The sequence below is a fragment of the Scyliorhinus torazame genome, chromosome 6, assembly GCF_047496885.1.
Source record: "Scyliorhinus torazame isolate Kashiwa2021f chromosome 6, sScyTor2.1, whole genome shotgun sequence".
Taxonomy (NCBI): Eukaryota; Metazoa; Chordata; class Chondrichthyes; order Carcharhiniformes; family Scyliorhinidae; genus Scyliorhinus; species Scyliorhinus torazame.
The window spans coordinates 127,946,291-127,966,767 of record NC_092712.1 but is presented as its reverse complement, the minus strand read 5'-3'; the positions used below and the strand labels follow the sequence as shown (position 1 = coordinate 127,966,767).

Genomic DNA, 20,477 nt, shown 5'->3' with positions numbered 1-20,477 from the left:
TCTACTTGATGGTACGGCAGATTGTTTCTCACTGTTGCAGCATTCATCATCAGTTCGGCACATTTATCAATGGTTTTGTATCCTGCTAGGGCAGCACGGCGGCGCTGTGGTTAGCCTGCTGCCTCACGGCGCCGAGGTCCAGGTTCGATCCCGGCTCTGGGTTACTCTCCGTGTGGAGTTTGCACATTCTCCCCATGTTTCCGTGAGTTTCGCCCCACAAGCCAAAGATGTGCAGGCTAGGTGGATTGGCCACGCTAAATTACCCCTTAATTGGAAAAATTGAATTGGGTACTCTAAATTTAAAAAAAGGTTTTGTATCCTGCTGTTTTTGCCGTCTGTTGAGTTTGCCAAAATATTTGGTAACAGCTGGTGCATTTGGACAGTATCAAACACCAGTTGTTGCATGTTGAAAGGTTTGCTGGCTATTCTGGCTTCATTTGTACCAGCTCTTCAGCCTCCAGATTCCGTTTTCGACCACGGTCACTGCTCTCTGTGAAATGTTGAAACAGCATAAGTCCTTCATCTGTGCCTCCTGACCAGAACCTAGTGCCATTACTTCCTGTGTCACCATTATGATCGGAATTTGACTGCTTTTGGAGCTCCACAGTTCCTGCAGTTTCTTTCATTACATTCTGCTGCCTTGTGAATAGCTCTCTCCCTGGTTGTGGTTGTTGTTGCTCCTTTTCGATCTCATGCAGATGATTGCTGGTATTTATAGCATGGAAACAGGCCCTTTGGTCCAGCTTGTTGTTGCTCTAGTAATAATGTTGGTGAACCACAAGCCTTCCCTTATATCGATCAAATGACCACACAACCAGTTAGTTAGTTCAAAAGATGGTTTATTTACATACACAAGAGTTATCCCAACATGCAAACACAATAGCTACTACGAGTTAAACTACACCTATCAGCTACAATAACCTATACTTAACTTCAGGGTTATCGGCACTATGTAAATGGATAAGGCCTTTATCTGGATTTCACTTGGCTGGTTTGAAGAAAGTGGCTCTGTCTCTTCTGGGTTCAGCCGTCAGGTAACAATCGTTGGTCTTGAACTTAGCTGGTTGTTCCTGCTGCAATTAGATTGGCATAGGCCGGATACAAAAGAGACAGAACACATGGCTGCGTCCTCTTTTATCCCTCTGGGATTTCACGCTCTTTGGGGCGGTCCTTAACCTTGGACCCAATAGTTCGACGGGGCTCTGATCACTGTCTTCGATTTTGGCCAATAAAGGGGCGGGTGCCTTGTTGGCTGGGCGGGTCCTTAGCGGTCATTGACCTTGGCAGTTGTGCTTTCTGAATAAGGGGAGTGGCGCCGATCAGTCTATGGCTGTACCGGTTGCTTGATTGGAGTACTATTGTCCTGGGAAAATGGGCCATTAACATGCAAACGAGCGGGGGTTTCGATCAGGTCTGGTTACCGGTGTTTCAGATACACATAGGCTCTGTATCTGGGTCCTGGGTTGGCCATAATTCCCATGGTCCTTTGCAGGTGGCCATCTTAGATGGCGACATTGTCCATGCCGCCCAGTTTCTATAGTCCCACTTGCCCGCATTTGGCCCATATCTCTCTATATCCACCCTGCCCATGTAACAGTCTACCTGTTTTTTAAAGGACAAAATTGCACCTGCCTCTACCACTGCCTCTGGGAGTTCATTCCAGCTGCTCACCACCCTCTGTGTGAAGAAATTTCCCCTCTGGTCTCTTTTGTATCTCTCCCCTCTCACCTTAAACCTATGCCCTCTAGTTCAAGACTCCTCTACCTTTGGGAAAACATGTTGATTATCTACCTTATCTATGCCCCTCATTATTTTATGGACCTCTATAAGATCACTCCTAAGCATCCTCCGCTCCAGGAAAAAAAGTCTCAGCTTATTCAGCCTCTCCTTATAACTCAGACCATCAAGTCCTGATAGCATCCTCGTAAGTCTCTTCTGCACTCTTTCTAGTTTAACAATATCCTTCCTATAATAGGGTGATCAGAACTGAACACAGTATTCCATGTGTGGTCTTACCAATGTCTTGTACAGCTTCAACAAGACATCCCAACTCCTGTATTCAATATTCTGACCAATAAAACCGAACATGCTGAATGCCTTCTTCACCATCCTGTCCACCTGCGACTCCACCTTCAAGGAGCTATGAACCTGTACCCCTAGATCTCTTTGTTCTGTAACTCTTCCCAACTCCCTAACCTTAACTGAGTAGGTCCTGCCATGATTTGATCTACCAAAATGCATCACCTCACATTTACCCAAATTAAACTCCATCTGCCATTCATTGGCCCACTGGCCCAATTGGTCAAGATCCAGTTGCAATCTTATATAACCTTCTTCACTATGTACTCTGCCACCAATCTTGGTGTCATCTGCAAACTTGCTAACCATGTCTCATACATTTTCAATCAAATCATTAATATATATTTCAAATAACAGTGGACCCAGCACCGATCCACGAGGCACACCGCTGGTCACAGGCCTCCAGTTTGAAAAAACACCCTCCACAACCACCCTTTGGCTTCGGTCGCCAAGCCAATTTTGTATCCAATTGGCTACCTCACCCTGGATTTTGTGCGATTTAACCTTTTGCTACCATGCGGTACCTTGTCAAAGGCCTTGCTAAAGTCCATGTAGACAACGTCGACTGCACTGCCCTCATCTATCTTCTTGGTTACCCCTTCAAAAAATTCAAGCAAATTTGTGAGACATGACTTTCCCCTTACAAAGCCATGCTGACTTTCCCCAATTAGCCCTTGCCTGTCTAAATGCCTGTATGTCCTGGCCCTCAGAATACCTTCTAACAATTTACCCACTATCGGTCTGTAGTTCCCGGGCACATCCCTACAGCCCTTCTTAAACAAGGGCACAGCATTTGCCACCCTCCAATCTTCAGGCACTTCTGTCGCTGTCGATGATTCAAATATCTCAGCTAGGTGGCTGGCAATTTCCTCCCTAGCCTCCCATAACGGCCTGGGATACATTTCATCAGGTCCCGGGGATTTATCTATCTTGATGCGCTTTAATACCTCCAGCACCTCCTTCTCTGTAATATGTACATTCCTCAAGGCATCACTTTTTATTTCCCCAACTTCCCTAACATTCGTGCCTTTCTCAACAGTAAATACTGATGGGCAATATTAATTTAGGACCTCTCCCATCCTTGTGGATCTGCACATAAATGACCTTGTTTATCCTTAAGAGGCCCTACCCCCACGAGGAGATCAATGAAGGCTTTCTTGTGGCCTTCGTGGGGCTTATCAGGGCAGCATGGTAGCACAGTGGTTAGCACAGTTGCTTCACAGCTCCAGGGTCCAAGGTTCAATTGCTGGCTTGGGTCACTGTCTGTGAGGAGTCTGCATGTTATCCCCGTATCTGCGTGGGTTTCCTTCGGGTGCTCCAGTTTCCTCCCATTGTCCAAAGATGTGCAGGTTAGGTGGATTGGCCATACTAAATTGCCTGAGTGTCCAAAAAGGTTAGACGGGGTTACTGGGTTACGGGAATAGGTTGGAAGTGTGGGCTTAAATAGGGTGCTCTTTCCAAAGGCCGGTGCAGACTTGATGGGCCGAATGGCCTCCTTCTGCACTGTAAACTCTATGATTCTATGACACAAGGAAAGCAACAAATTTATATTGTATGAGAAGAGAGTGCTGATTGGCTGGCAAGTGGACTCTGATTGGCAGAGGCCTTGCCACGAAGAATGCACCATTTGATGATACATTTTTACAGCATTCTTCACTCACATCCAACTTTTTCAATTCAAGAGGCTCAACTATGGAGTTAATGCAACTGCTGAGGTATTCAGCATATAATTCAGCCTGCACTTCAAAGACTTGAAACCTTGGTGAACATAGGTGATGACATTCTCATCCATCGTCGAACTGAAGGTGAACTTGAGACACACATACATGTCTAACTGGATGTAACCTTACTTTGAACAAAGGCAAGTACTTGTTCAATGAAAGGAGAAGCAACTACTTTGACCATGTATCCACAATGAAGAAGTTTCACCTGAATCATGGAAATTTGAAGCTGTCGCAAACACTGTGGATACATAGAAAATAGGAGCAGGAGGAGGCCTTTTGGCCCTTCGAGCCTGCTCCGCCATTTATCACGATCATGGCTGATCATCCAACTCAATAGACTAATCCTGCTTTCTCCCCATAGCCTTTGATCCCATTCTCCCCAAGTGCTATATCTAGCTGCCTCTTGAATATATTCAATGTTTTAGCATCAACTACTTCCTGTGGTAATGAATTCCACAGGGTCACTACTCTTTGGGTGAGGAAGTGTCCCCTTCTATCTGTCCGAAATGGTTCACCCTGAATCCTCAGACAGTGACCCCTGGTTCTGGACACACCCATCATTGGTAACATCTTCCCTGCATCTACCCTGTCTAGTCCCGTTAAAATTTTATAAGTCTCTATGAGATCCCTCCTCATTCTTCTGAACTCCAGCGAGAACAATTCTAACCTAGTCAATCTATCCTCATATGACAGTCCCTCCATCCCTGGAATCAGTCTGGTAAACCTTTGCTGCACTCCCTTGAGAGCAAGAGCATCCTTCCTCAGAGAAGGAGACCAAAACTGCACACAATACTCCAGGTGTGGCCTCACCAAGGCCCTGTATAACTGCAGCAACGCATCCCTGCTTCGAAACTCGAAATCTCTCGCAATGAAGGCCAACATACCATTAGCCTTCTTTACCGCCTGCTGCACCTGCATGCTTACCTTCAGCGACTGGTACACAAGGACATCCAGGTCCCACTGCACACTCCCCTCTCCCAATTTACAACCATTCAGGTAGTAATCTGCCTTCCTGTTTTTGCTTCCAAAGTGAATAACCTCACACTTATCCTAATTATACTGCATCTGTCACTGGTTAGATCCAACAAATGTGCAAGAAGTCTGCTTGGACTGTGGTTCCATCGTTCCTGATTATATACACTGTTACCTGCTCCCTAAGATAACTAAGAAAAGGAATAACTAAGTCGAATTGGACTACATCATAGAAGCCTATGCACCAGATCAAACAATGGTTCTCAGCGAGTTGTACAAATGCCTATTTTGACGCTGAGAATACAGGCAATACAGGAATACAGGCTAGTTGTGGATGTAAGTTTGATTGGCTTAGGAGAATTTCTCATGCAGAAAGATAAGACAGATAATGCATTAATTGTTGTAATGTTAAGCAGATTACTAAGATGTGTAGAACAATGTTATTTACAAGCAGGGAGAGGAGCACTCACAATCGCACGAGGTACCTTACACTTACATCTCTATTTGTACGAAAAAGGGCTTGAAGTAATAACCAATCATAGACTACTTGTTTAACAATCCAGATAGCATTGCTACCTCATGGCGCTGAGGACCCGGGTTCGAATCCCGGCCCTGAGTCACTGTCTGTGTGCACATTCTCCCCGTGTCTGCGCGGGTTTCACCCCCACAACCCAAAGATGTGCAGGTTAGGTGGATTGGCCACGCTAAATTGCCCCTTAATTGGAAAAAAATAATTGAGTATGATGTGTTGGGTGCTCTGGATCCGTGGAACACATACAGGCCACCAACACTTAAAATAGTACAACACTATTTTATTATGTTAGAAACTGTTGAACATACTCTCACTGTGGGTTAACACGATATTAGATTGAATTAAAGCCCTATGCCTTGTCCTAACCAGTCTATGCACTCAGCACATGGTGAAGATCTGTGCTGTAAGCTGTGAGCTCTGTCCTTCTAGGAGGCTGCATCCCGAATGAGCGGGAACTCTGATGCCCCCTGTCTTTATAGTGAGTGTGCTCTAACTGGTGATTGGCTGCGGTGTTGTGTGTGTTGATTGGTGTTGCTGTGTGTCCATCAGTGTGTGTGTGTCTGCACCATGATATACTGGTGTATATTATGATATCCCCCCTTTTATAAAAGAATGTATGTGTGTGGCAATAAATAATGTATGGTGAGAATGTTCCTAACTACGTGTGGGGTGCGAAGACATATTTACAGGACTACGTACATGAGAACTAAGCTATTTACATGGGAAGGTGCCTGGTGCAGAGAAGCAGTATGCAACAAGAGTAACGAGATCAACACTATATACAAACCAGGGAAATGATCAAACAAAGCAACAAAACAATTCAGAGAGTCCATAAGTCCGCAAAGTTCATAAATTTAGTCTCTGAGGTGGGCGACGAATTCTGGTTGACCGCCTCAAGGGTGGGTCGAGAGCCGCCGGTTCAGGAGCGGGCTGGACTGTGTCAAAGTCAGGGGGATGCAGAGTGACAGGGAGCTCTGCATAGTCCGTGGCAGGGTCAGCAGGAGGGCGAGGCGACACTGGAGGATCACGTGGCGAACGTGGAACGAGACGAAGGGCACGTCGATTGCGGCGCAGAATAGAGCCATCCGATAGACGAACCAGGAAAGAGCGGGGGGCCACCTGCCGAAGGACAACAGCGGTTGCAGACCAGCCACCATCCGGAAGATGGACGCGGACGTTGTCATCTGGAGCCAGAGCAGGGAGATCAGCTGCACGGGAGTCATGAGCCGCCGTGTGCTGTGCACGAGACAGCTGCATCCGGCGTAGGACCAGAACGTGGTTGAGGTCTAGGACATGGATGGATGGTACCGTCATCCTCAGGGTACGACCCATGAGTAACTGGGCTGGCGACAGGCCAGTGGACAGTGGGCGGAGCGATAGGCCAGCAAGGCAAGGTAGAAATCGGACCCAGCATCGGCAGCCTTGCAGAGGAGCAGTTTGTCTATATATACTCCCTTCTCCGTTTTGCCGTTGGATTTGGGGTACAGGGGACTGGACGTCACATGGGCAAAATTGTACCACATGGTAAAGTTGGACCATTCCTGGCTGGTGAAGCAGGGCCATTATCCGACATAACCGTGAGCAGGATGCCATGTCAAGCAAAGGTTTCTTTACATGCATGAATGACTGCAGACAAGGTGAGGTCGTGCAACCGTATCACCTCCGGGTAATTCGAAAAGTAGTTCACGATCAGGACATAGTCTCTACCCAGCGCGTGGAACAGGTCGATGCCCACCTTGGTCCATGGTGACGTGACCAACTCATGGAGCTGCAGGGTCTCACGTGGTTGGGCCGGCTGGAAGCGCTGACAAGTGGGGCAGTTGAGCACTGTGTTGGCTGTGTCCTCATTAATGCCGGGCCAGTACACTGCCTCTTGTGCCCATCGGCGGCACTTTTCCACGCCAAGGTGGCCCTCGTGTAGTTGTTCCATGACAAGCTGGCGCATGCTATGCGGGATGAAAATGCGGTCCAGTTTTAGAAGAACCCCGTCTACTACCACCAGATCATCTCGGATTTGTCGAGCTGGATTTGCCAGAATCCTTTTGAGGCGTCGAGTTTGGTGAAGAGCTTGGCGTGAGCCATCTCACATGTGAACTCTTGGCGCTTGGGAATTGGATAATGCTCCCTCATGATATTGCGATTTAGATCCTTGGGATCAATGCAAATTCTCAATTCGCCGGAAGGCTTTTTTACACATACCATGGAACTGACCCAGTCGGTTGGTTCCGTGACTTTGGAAATCACTCCTTGGTTCTGGAGGTCCTGCAGCTGCTGCTTGAGGCGGTCTTTAAGGGGTGCTAGGACCCTGCGAGGTGCGTGCACCACAGGCATGGCAGTCCGTTTTAATAAAATCTTGTAGGTGACGTCCAGTCCCCTGTACCCCAAATCCAACGGCAAAACGGAGAAGGGAGAAGGTGTACGGGAGTGGGCCCATGCCCTCGAAGACGTCGTGGTGCTGGTTGATAATGGCGTCGAGCTGCGGCCTGAAGTCGGTGTCCTGAAAGGCAGACTTGTCAGTAGGAGAGAGAGAGTGGACTCTCTGAACTAGGTTCAACAGCTTGCATGCCTGCGCGCCAAGCAGGGAGGCTTTCGAGGAGCCCACGATTTCAAAGGGAAGGATGGCTTTGCGTGACCTGTGCGTCACTTCAAGTTGGCATGAGCCGTGGCAGCAATGGCATTGCCATTATAATCTAATAGATGGCTGGTTTAACACGAAGGCTTTGGAGGTCAGACCGCGCAATGAGATTGGCGGAGGCACCAATGTCCAGGTGGAATCGTATTTGGGACCGGTCGACCGTAAGGGTGGCACACCACTCACCGTCCGGATCGATGCTGTATACTGATAAAGGCTGGATTCTTTGCTTCGGGGACACCCTGTTTTTTGTAACGATACCGACTCGAAAAGGCGCCTTCGGGTCCTCGGTGTCAATATCGGGTAGTAGGTCCGCATCGGACTCGGTGACCGTGGGTTGAATGGCCCGGACATTCCTGCGAGTCTGGCCAGAGCGATACGAATTGGCAGACCGAGCTGATCTGCATAAAGCAGCATAGTGGCCAAATTTGCCACATCTCAGGCATCGTCGGGATTTGGCAGGGCATTGCCGCTTTAAGTAGGCGGAGCCACAGTTACCGCACGTTATAGCGTCAGTACGTTCGCTGCGCCACCGCGCATGCGTGGTGCGGTCATACGTGGTGCGTGCCTGCACAGTACGTTCGTCTACGTCGCCGTCCCCTCGTTCGGTGTGCACAAGCGCGGGAGTCCTCGAAAAGCGCGCAAAATGGCCGCCCTCATCCAGGCTGAGGACCTGGAGTTGCTCAATTGCTTGGACCCGTTCTGCCTCGTGGGGACCTTGCTGCACCGTTTCAGCCGCTTGGATGTGGGAATACCGACTAGTGGCGTGTTCGTGTAGCACGCAGGTCTCGATGGCAGTCGCTAGGGTGAGCTGCGTTACCTTGAGGAGCTGCTGGCGTAGGGGGTCCGACTGAACACCGAAAACGATCTGGTCTGGTATCATGGAGTCGGAGGTGGGCCCGTAATTACAGGACTGCGCAAGGATGCGGAGGTGGGTGAGAAAGGACTGGAAAGGTTCATCCTTACCCTGCAAACGCTGTTGGAATACATAGCGCTCGAAACTTTCATCTACCTATAAGTTGCAGTGAGTGTCAAACTTGAGGAGGACCGTCTTGAATTTTGATTTATCTTCATCATCAGCAAAGGTGAGAGAATTGAAAATGTGGATGGCATGTTCCACGGCCGTGGATAGGAAATAGGAAGATGGCGATCTTCCTGGGGCGGGATTCTACGACCCCCCCGCCGGGTCGGAGAATCGCTGGGGGCTGGCGTGAAAACCGCCCCCGCCGGTTGCCGAATTCTCCGGCACCGGATATTCGGCGGGGGTGGGAATCGCGCTGCACCGGTTGGCGGGGCCCCCCCCGGCGATTCTCCGGCCCGCGATGGGCCTAAGTCCCGCTGCTGGAATGCCTGTCCTGCCGGCGAGAATCAAACCACCTCTCTTACCAGCGGGACAAGGCGGCGTGGGCGGGCTCCGGGGTCCTGGGGGGGGGGGGGGCGATCTGGCCCAGGGGGGTGCACCCACGGTGGCCTGGCCTGCAATCGGGGCCCACTGATCCGCGGGCGTGCCTGTGCCGTGGGGGCACTCTTTTCCTTCCGCCTTTGCCATGGTCTCCAAGATGGCGGAGGCGGAAGGGACCCCCTCCACTGCGCATGCGCGGGGATGCAGTGAGCGGCCGCTGACGCTCCCGCGCATGCGCCGCACGGCAAAGTCAGTTTCGCGCCAGCTGGCGGGGCTCCAAAGGCCTTTCCCGCCAGCTGGCGGGGCGGAAATCAGTCCGGCGTGGGCCTAGCCCCTCAAGGTGAGGGCTCGGCCCCTCAAGATGCGGAGGATTCCGCAACTTTGGGGCGGCGCGATGCCGGACTGATTCGCGCCGTTTTTGGCGCCAGTCGGCGGACATCGCGCCGATTGCCGAGAATTCCGCCCCTGGTGTCTGAGGCAGCTTCCCACTCTGGGGCTTCAAGGTAGAGCTGGAAGCGTTGTTTGAACATCTTCCAGTTGGCCCATAGGTTACCGGTGATGCGTTGCGGCAGCGGCGGGCGGACGCTGTCCATTTTGCAGGATGGCTGAATGCTGGTGGAAGGCAGATCACTTGCAGGTAGGTCTAAGAAGTTCTAATATCCCTCAACTCCTGGTATCATGATGTGTTGGGTGTTCTGGATCCGTGGAACACATACAGGCCACCAACACTTAAAATAGTGCAACACTATTTTATTAAGTTAGAAACTGTTGAACATACTTTCACTGTGGGTTAACACGATGTTAGATTAAACTAAAGACTTATGCCTGTCCGGACCAGTCTATGCACTCAGCACATGGTGAAGATCTGTGCTGTAAGCTGTAAGCTCTGTCCTTCTAAGAGGCTGCATCCCGAATGAGCGGGAACTCTGATGCCCCCTATCTTTATAATGAGTGCGCTCTAGCTGGTGATTGGCTGCGGTGTTGTGTGTGTTGATTGGTCTTGCTGTGTGTCCATCAGTGTGTGTGTGTCTGCACCATGATACACTGGTGTATATTATGACAGGGTACTCTAAATTTATAGAAAAAAAAACAATCCAGATAGCATACCATCTACCCAAGCAGATGAAATCGTTCACGCACAAGGTTTTCACAATATTCAACAGTCGCTCACCATGACAATCGCATCTGGTTTTGCATTACACAACAACAGCATTACATTTTTGCATGCACTGAAGGAATGTATTGTAGTTGTAGCACAAGAAAATCACAGAGGAAGTGTCAAAACCAAAGAATTCCTTGGGAAAAAGTCTGATTCCCAGGACCTGATTACATAGTCGAGCACAAAATGATTTGGTGTTTGTCACGTGAAACGCCACAATGTCAAATCTTCATGATCCTCTCAAGATGTCTAAACTACTTGCAAAACCATGGATAAAAGATAGTGATGATTTTGCCGATTTGCACACTGGCACATACCTGCTTGTCGTCACTAACAATTACTGCAAATTCCCAGTCATGGAGATAGTTACATCTACTTTAGCAGTAGATAGCATCAGAAAGCAATCATCCCAAAGCTTAAGCAGATTTTTGCTTTGGTTGGAGTCCCTCAAATGGTGAGAAGTGACCATGCACCCGCATTCAATCATAATGAGTTTAGTAAATTTGTGAACTACCTGAGCTTTACTCATTGAAAAATCACAACCCACTGACCAAGAGCTCATGGAGAGGTTGAGACATTTGTGTGTACCTTGAAAAAAGTGAGACATACAACCACAGGTGGAGCAAGGTGCTGAAAAGAAAGTTGCCTTGCTTTCTTCACAATTATTGAGTGATTTCTGGTGATCTTTGTGTGGGGTTTCCAGGATGGTAGACGTCGAGATCACAAAGAAACACAAAGCTCTTTTTAAAGAACTAACTAACTTTATTTTAACACTACTAAATATGAGTTTGACGCTTACTCCAAATAGCAAATATACATATAAGAATGAAACTACACTCACTGACACTATCGAGATCTATAACAATTATATTTTAACTAACTCTGCAATACACTATGAATCGACTCTCCTCGAGCTCCAACCTAATCTGCCCAGAAGTCCCATGAGCCTGTGTAATATATAGCACAGTCCCATAGCTCCCTCTAGTGGCTAGGTTTAACATAACATTAACTCTTTACATGCTGTACATTGGTATAATGTCACGACTCTTCACTCGACGACTGGTAAACCTCCAGCTCCAGTTATCATTGCAAATCCAATATGCACAGGTCGCCTTGAGTGATCCCATTGAACTAATGATCAACATGTACGTGAATGTGATCAAGAACAGGAGGATCGAATAAAAGCAAATGAAAAGTGAAAAATGAAATTTAGTGCTACAGCTCTAAAGCCAGGAGACAAAGTGCTTGTGAAATGAGATGGCCATGTTGGAAAGCAATAAAACAGCCATTTCAAGTGTGGAGGAACAGAGGGATCTCGGGGTCCACGAACATAGATCCCTCAAAGTTGCCACCCAGGTTGATAGGGTTGTTAAGAAGGCGTATGGTGTGTTGGCTTTCATTAACAGGGGGATTGAGTTTAAGAGCCACAAGGTTTTGCTGCAGCTTTGTTAAACCCTGGTTAGACCACACTTAGAATATTGTGTCTAGTTCTGGTCGCTTCATTATAGGAAGGATGTGGAAGCTTTGGAGAGGGTGAAGAGGAGATTTACCAGGATGCTGCCTGGACTGGAGGGCATGAGTAATGAAGAAAGATTGAGGGATCTAGGGCTTTTCTCATTGGAGCAAAGAAGGAAGAGAGGTCACTTGATAGAGGTGTACAAGGTGATGAGATAGAGTGGATAGCCAGAGAAATTTCCCCAGGGTGCAAATGACTGTCACGAGGGGACATAATTTTAAGGTAGTTGGAGGAAGGTATAGGGGAGATGTCAGCGGTAGGTTCTTTACACAGAGAATGGTGGGTGTGTGGAATGCACTTCCAATACAGGTGGTGGAGTCAGAGTCATTCGGGACATTTAAGCGACTCTTGGACAGGCACATGGGCAGCAGTAAACTGAAGGGGTATAGGTTTGGTTGATCTTAGATTAGGATAAATGGTTGGCACAACATGGTGCTGTACTGTTCTATGTTCTAGTTCTATGTACCCTGGGTCTCTGCATTATTAGTCCAGTGACAATACCACTACGTCATTGATTCCCCCTATCTTTAGTATTTGTCTTCACGGTAGAAAGTACAAAAAGCATTCAAGAATAATAGAAAATCAAGAGATAAAATTGAGGAAAGAACTTAAACCAATCACAATCACTCAGAGAAAGTACTGGGAAAACATCATTATTTGAGGCTGTAATCTAATCTTGAAGCTCCACTGATATTCACATGCTTCTGCAGTTTTTCTCTGTTTCTGACTGGTTTGGTCAATTAGAACAAAGAAATGTACAGCACATGAAGAGGCCCTTCAGCCCTCCAAGTCTGCGCTGACCATGCTTCCCGTCTAACATACAACCTTCTACACTTCTGGGGTCTGCATCCCTCGACTCCCATCCTATTCATGTATTTGTCAAGACTATTAGCATCACTATTGTACCTGCTTCCACCACCTCCTTCGGCAGCGAGTTCCAGGCAACCACTACCTTCTATGTCAAATACATCCCTCGCACAGCTCCTCTAAACTTTGCCCCTCGCACATAAACCTAGGTCCCCTAGTTATTGACTCTTCCACTCTGGGAAAAAGCTTCTGACTACCTTTTCTGTCCATGTGCCTCATAATTTTGTAGCCTTCTATCAGGTCGCCCCTCAACCTCCGTTGTTCCAGTGAGAACAAACCGAGTTTATTCAACCTCTCCTCATAGCTAATGCCCTCCATAGCAGGCAATATCCTGGTAAACCTCTTCTGCACCCTCTCCAAAGCCTCCACATCCTTCTGGCAGTGTGGTGACCAGAATTGAACACTATATTCCAAGTGAATTACTTATTTCTAAAACATTCATTCTCTAACATTCATGCTGTCAGTAACAGTATTATCAATAAGAAAGAAAGCAAGAGTTATCTAGTCATCATCAGATGACAGTACAAGGTAGTGCTGATGTTTTTACTGCTAAGAGCTATGAGTGTCTGATGGATTACTCATAATATTGTTCAGCAGTCTCTTCTCCTCTACAAACAATTCCAAAGTGGCCTCATGACATTTCTTGAAACTGTAATGAATCACCGAATGTTCCAATATCTTGGTTCTGTTTATGGAATGGTTTATTTTGTTTATGCAGAGTGTCCGCCCTATCTGCAGCCCCTATACCTTCTGATGTGCATCTCCCTTCACCTACCTCTCGCTGCCAGACAGGGTTGATGGTGTTAAAAGTAATCCCAGTGCGTTTCTCTTGCCCATGGTGTGGTAAAACAGGGAAGATGCTGTGTTTGCCTGGCTGGATGGAAATCTTCAGGTAAGGATCAGGATTAAAGAACATCCCTTTCTTCAGACCAACAGCTTGAAAACCTAATAAAGGCAAACAAAAAGATTAATAAATATATAAACGCATGCTTCTGTCCAAGAATTTTACTTCAGTTTATTTTCACAGAGCAGTCAGCGGTGGTGAATTTCAAAATTTGTGAGGTCAAAGATACAATCAGAATGTTCAGAACAAACATCATTCTCAAATTAGCAACATTGGAGAACTGGAAACATGAGTAACATTTAGAAACATAGGAAATAGGAGCAGGAGGAGGCCATTCGTCCCTTTGAGCATGCTCTGCATCTCATTATGATCATTGCAGGTCATCCAACTCAATAGCCTAATCCCATTTTCCCTCCACAGCCTAAGTGACTCATCTCTATCCTAAATGATCTACCCCTTGTCCTTGGGAATATCCTTCCTGCATCTACCCTGTCTAGCCCTGTTACAATTTTATAGGTTTCTATGATATCCCCCCTCATTCTCCTGAACTCCAGTGAATACAATCCAAACTGATTCAATCTCTCCTCTTACGTCATTCCTGCTATCCCAGGAATCAGTCTGGTAAACATTTGTCTGCACTCCCTTTGGAGCAAGAACATCCTTCCTCAGACAACGAGACCAAAACTGCACGCAATATTCCAGGTGTGGCCTCACCAAGGCCCTGTATAATTGCAACACATTCCTGCTCCTGTACTCGAATCCTCTCGCTATGAAAGCCAACATACCATTTGCCTTCTTTACAGCCTACTGCACCTGTATGCTTACCTTCAGCGACTGGTTTATGAGGACATCCAGGTCTCGTTGCGCATTCCCCTCTCCTAATTTATGACCATTCAAATAATTCAACCTCAAACGAACCATTGTTTGCAGCAAACTACCCAGTCTTCAGAACAGTGACCACGACACCACACAACCCTGTCATGGCAATCTCTGCAAGACGTGCCAGATCATCGACATGGATACCACTATTACACGTGAGAACACCACCCACCAGGTACGCGGTACATACTCGTGCGACTCGGCCAACGTTGTCTCCCTCATACGCTGCAGGAAAGGATGTCCCGAAGCGTGGTACATTGGCGAGACCATGCAGACGCTGCGACAACGAATGAACGGACATCGTGCAACAATCACCAGGCAGGAATGTTCCCTTCCAGTCGGGGAACACTTCAGCAGTCAAGGGCATTCAGCCTCTGATCTCCGGGTAAGCGTTCTCCAAGGCGGCCTTCAGGACCCGCGACAACGCAGAATCGCCGAGCAGAAACTTATAGCCAAGTTCCGCACACATGAGTGCGGCCTCAACCGGGACCTGGGATTCATGTCGCATTACATTCATCTCCCACCATCTGGCCTGCGAAATCCTACCAACTGTCCTGGCTTGGTACAATTCACACCTCTTTAACCTGGGGTTACCCCATCTCTGGATCTGTAAAGATTTAATCACCTGCTAATGCTCGCATTCCAAGCATTGTTTGGCATCTTTGAATTTGTCTATATATGTGTTTCTGGAATATACCTCTTCATTCACCTGAGGAAGGAGCAGCGCTCCGAAAGCTAGTGACATCGAAACAAACCTGTTGGACTTTAACCTGGTGTTGTAAGACTTCGTACTGTGCTCACCCCAGTCCAACGCCGGCATCTCCACATCATGGCTACCAACGACACCGCAAACTGCCGGCTCAAAGTGGAGAGGATCTCCAGGAAGATCGCGCATATAGACACTGACATTAATTTCTACAAAGATGCAAGAAAGCAGACAAGATCCCGAAAGGGCTACAGATCACAAACCCACTCAAGTCGACCTACAACACAGACTTCGCTGAGAGACTCTGCCGTCGCACCTCTCTCACACTCCTCAACCACCTCGTCCGCCAGCTCTACAGCAGACGACGCAACCTGGAAACCAAGATAGAGGCCATATTCTCAACTTGCGCTCAGGATGCAGCAGACCAGCTGCGGAACACCGCCAAACAGATGAGACAACAATACTATGCCACCTTTATGCATACCAAGAACAGAAAGCTTGAGAAACTTGGCATCACCACCGGCAGCAACCAAGCCACCCCCGGTGTCACAGTAGAAAACAATACAGGGAAATCTATTGTCAACTTGTCAGACTACACCCTTCAACCAGATGAAATCGAAGTCCTCAGCAGAGGGCTCAATTTCTGCACCACCACCAAAATGGACCCCATCAGTCTCGCGGCAGACACGGAGGAATTCATCAGGCGAATGAGGCTCCGGGAATTCTTCCACAGACCCCAAGAGGCCAACAGCGAACCCAAGCAGACTACCAATGAACCGGAACAGCAGACCGAGAGATCTGCGGTGCGGCAACCGAAGAGGAAAGAGTCGAATTGGACCCCTCCGGAAGGCCGCTGCCTTAGACTCGACATGTATGCTCAAGCCGTCAGGAGTCGCGTCAATGCCAGATTCATCAGTCGCATTCACAAGACAGCCCCGAACGTCACACAAGCACAACGCAATGCCATCCGCGCTCTCAAGACCAACCACAGCATCGTCATCAAACCAGCAGACAAAGGAGGGGCCACTGTCATACTGAACAGAACGGACTACTGCAAAGAAGTATACCGACAACTGAACAACCAAGAACACTACAGATAGTTACCCGCAGATCCGACCAAGGAACACATCCGCCAACTTAACAGACTGATCAAGACCTTGGATCCAGATCTTCAGAGCACCCTACGTGCTCTCATCCCACGTACTCCCCGCATTGGAGATCTCTACTGCCTCCCGAAAATACATAAGGCCAACACACCAGGCCGCCCTATCTTTTCAGGCAATGGGACCCTGTGTGAGAACCTCTCTGGCTACATCGAGGGCATCTTGAAACCCATCGTACAAGGTATACCCAGCTTCTGTCGCGACACGACGGACTTCCTACAGAAACTCAGCACCCATGGACCAGTTGAACCAGGAACATTCCTCGTCACAATGGACGTCTCGGCACTCTACACCAGCATCCCCCATGACGACGGCATTGCTGCAACAGCCTCAGTACTCAACACCGACAACTGCCAATCTCCAGACGCAATTCTGCAACTCATCCGCTTCATTCTGGATCACAACGTCTTCACCTTCGACAACAAGTTCTTCATCCAGACGCACGGAACAGCCATGGGGACCAAATTCGCACCCCAATACGCCAACATCTTCATGCACAAGTTTGAACAGGACCTACTCACCGCACAGGACCTTCAACCGATGTTATACACCAGATACATCGATGACATTTTTTTCCTTTGGACCCACGGCGAAGAATCCCTGAAACGACTACACGATGACATTAATCAGTTCCATCCAACCATCAGACTCACCATGGACTACTCTCCAAAATCAGTTGCATTCTTGGACACACTCGTCTCCATCAAGGACAGTCACCTCAGCACTTCGCTTTACCGCAAACCTACGGATAACCTCATGATGCTCCACTTCTCCAGCTTCCACCCTAAACACATTAAAGAAGCCATCCCCTATGGACAAGCGCTCCGTATACACAGGATCTGCTCAGACGAGGAGGAGCGTAACAGACATCTACAGACGTTGAAAGATGCCCTCGTACGAACGGGATATGGCACTCGACTCATCGATCGACAGTTCCAATGCGCCACAGCGAAAAAACGGACCGACCTCCTCAGAAGACAAACATGGGACACAACCGACAGAATACCCTTCGTCGTCCAGTACTTCCCCGGAGCGGAGAAACTACGTCATCTTCTTCACAGCCTTCAACAAGTCATTGATGACGATGAACATCTTGCCAAGGTCATCCCCACACCCCCACTACTTGCCTTCAAACAACCGCGCAACCTCAAACGAACCATTGTTTGCAGCAAACTACCCAGTCTTCAGAACAGTGACCACGACACCACACAACCCTGTCATGGCAATCTCTGCAAGACGTGCCAGATCATCGACATGGATACCACTATTACACGTGAGAACACCACCCACCAGGTACGTGATACATACTCGTGCGACTCGGCCAACGTTGTCTACCTCATACGCTGCAGGAAAGGATGTCCCGAAGCGTGGTACATTGGCGAGACCATGCAGACGCTGCGACAACGAATGAACGGACATCGCGCAACAATCACCAGGCAGGAATGTTCCCTTCCAGTCGGAGAACACTTCAGCAGTCAAGGGCATTCAGCCTCTGATCTCCGGGTAAGCGTTCTCCAAGGCGGCCTTCAGGACCCGCGACAACGCAGAATCGCCGAGCAGAAACTTATAGCCAAGTTCCGCACACATGAGTGCGGCCTCAACCGGGACCTGGGATTCATGTCGCATTACATTCATCCCCCACCATCTGGCCTGCGAAATCCTACCAACTGTCCTGGCTTGGTACAATTCACACCTCTTTAACCTGGGGTTACCCCATCTCTGGATCTGTAAAGATTTAATCACCTGCTAATGCTCGCATTCCAAGCATTGTTTGGCATCTTTGAATTTGTCTATATATGTGTTTCTGGAACATACCTCTTCATTCACCTGAGGAAGGAGCAGCGCTCCGAAAGCTAGTGACATTGAAACAAACCTGTTGGACTTTAACCTGGTGTTGTAAGACTTCGTACTGTGCTCACCCCAGTCCAACGCCGGCATCTCCACATCATAAAATCTTTGATAATGGATTCTAAAATTTTCCCCACTGTTGACGTCAGGCGTATTGGTCCATAATTCCATGTGATTTTCTGTCCCACCGCACCCGATCTTTGGTGTGGCGCGCCCCTGCCGGCAGCGGGATCTTCCGTTCCGGCAGCCGGCCAATGGGGTTTCCCACTGTGGGAACCCCCACGCTGTCAGGAAATCTCTGGGCGTGAGTGCACTGCTAGGGAAGGGGAGGATTCCGTCGATGGAGAATCCAGCCCCATGTTTTTTCTCTACCTCCCTTTTTAAATATTGGAGTGACATTAGCTACCCTTTAATCTGCAGGAACTTTTCAGAATCTATAGAATCCTGCAGATGACCACCAATGCATCCACTATTTCTGGAGCCACTTCTTTAAGTACTCTGAGATGTACATTAGCAGGCCCTGGGGATTTATCAGCCTGATGGCCAATTTACAGTTCATTGCAATTTAGGGTTTGCAGCATATTGAAACAAGTCTTAAGGAGTGCTGTTTGTCAGAGAAGTACTTGACAAACCATTTTTTCTGTCTGTACAAACACATATTAAGGTGACGTATATTGGATCTAAATATATTACTTGCCCATTATTTTTTGATTTAAAGAACAAGAATATAAGTAGATAGCATCCTGAAAAAGGACAGCTGAAAACTACATTTTTAAATCTGATTTAAGATCATATTAGGTGGTGACCAAAATCAGCTGATGTTTTATCCCCAAGTTGACCACGAGAGACCAACCCCATGAATCCTGTCTGCTTGAAACATGCTTTTTTACAGTTTATACATTTATTTTTGCTCTGCACACAATGGACAGAATTTTATGTTCCCCCCCCCCCCAGGTGGGCTATGAGGCAAAGGGGAGGGGGGGGGGTGGAAATTGAATAGAGTTGCATGGACAGGATTCCCCAGGGATCCTTGAGGCCCCGACCCAAATGCAATTTCACAGTGGGACAGGCAGGGCCCTTTCGCCTATTAAGGCTCTTAAATGGCCATCTTGTGGACCCTGGGTTGAAGTGCAACCAAAAATTGAGGGACAGACCCTTTAAATAATCAAAAAGGGGCTGAAACCTCTGGCAACCTATAAACCACTTTTTATATACTCTTTTGAACAAAACCATAAATCAATAAAAAAAAGAATGAATAGGGTTGACAGCCCCTAACGGGGCACTGGAACTAAAACAAAACATCAAAGGAAAAATAGCTAGCCAAAGTAAAGTATCATTCCCAAGGCTGACAATGTACTCCAGGCCCCCCCCCCCCCCCCCCCAATGTCCACTGGTCATGGAATGTCTCAAGTGTGTGTGCCAGTGTTGCCATCAGCTGCTGGGGGGGGGAGGAGGTTAGAGGTGGCAGGGTGTGGTAAACACCACTGGTCATACACTACATGTATTACGGTACTGCCATTGTCCTACAGTCATGACAGTATATCCCGGCCTGCTGGCTCCACCCAGCAGGCTCTGTATAAAAGTGTATACTCTCCTGCGCTGCCTCCATTCTGGTTCCAGCTGCAGGAGGCTTATCATCTAGCACAATAAAGCCTCAATAGTTCACCATTTCGTCTCATGGTCATTGATGGTACATCACAAGGGTAGGATTTGGTTCTTGGAGTAGGGGGTTATGGGGGTGGGTTGGATGTAGCTTTTGTCACTTGCTTTTCTTTTTCTCTTATCTTTTGTGTTATGAGCATGACAAATGTACCATATTTGAACCATTTTCAGAGTTGTGTTGTAGTTTAGATTGTGTGTGTTATCGATAAAATCTTTAATAATATCTATATATTTTTTTAAACATGCCAGTGGACACTGCTCCCACTCCAGGGACACCCGGCTATGAACACAGCCACTGAGGGAGAAAGACAGACAGTCAGGTCAGATGACATCCTCAACCACCCGAAACCTGGAGCAATTTTATTTTTTAAAAAGATTTTATTCTCCTTTTTCACATTTTCTCCCAAGTTTACACCCACCAACAACAAACAATAATCAGTAACAAATATGTCAATCCCCATATCAATAACAACGATCCCATCCTCCCCCCAA

The 20,477-nt window shown here is 47.9% G+C and overlaps 1 protein-coding gene across 4 annotated transcripts in view; it reads right to left on the bottom strand.

The window, feature by feature from the left end:
* Nucleotides 1-20,477, bottom strand: part of LOC140425013 (E3 ubiquitin-protein ligase HECW1-like) — an 856,744-nt gene that overhangs the window by 459,235 nt on the left and 377,032 nt on the right. For all 4 annotated transcript variants that reach the window (XM_072508780.1, XM_072508779.1, XM_072508783.1 and 1 more), the window contains one exon: nt 13,659-13,828. In XM_072508780.1, the coding sequence (XP_072364881.1) occupies nt 13,659-13,828 (170 nt within the window). The remainder of the gene's footprint in view (nt 1-13,658; nt 13,829-20,477) is intronic.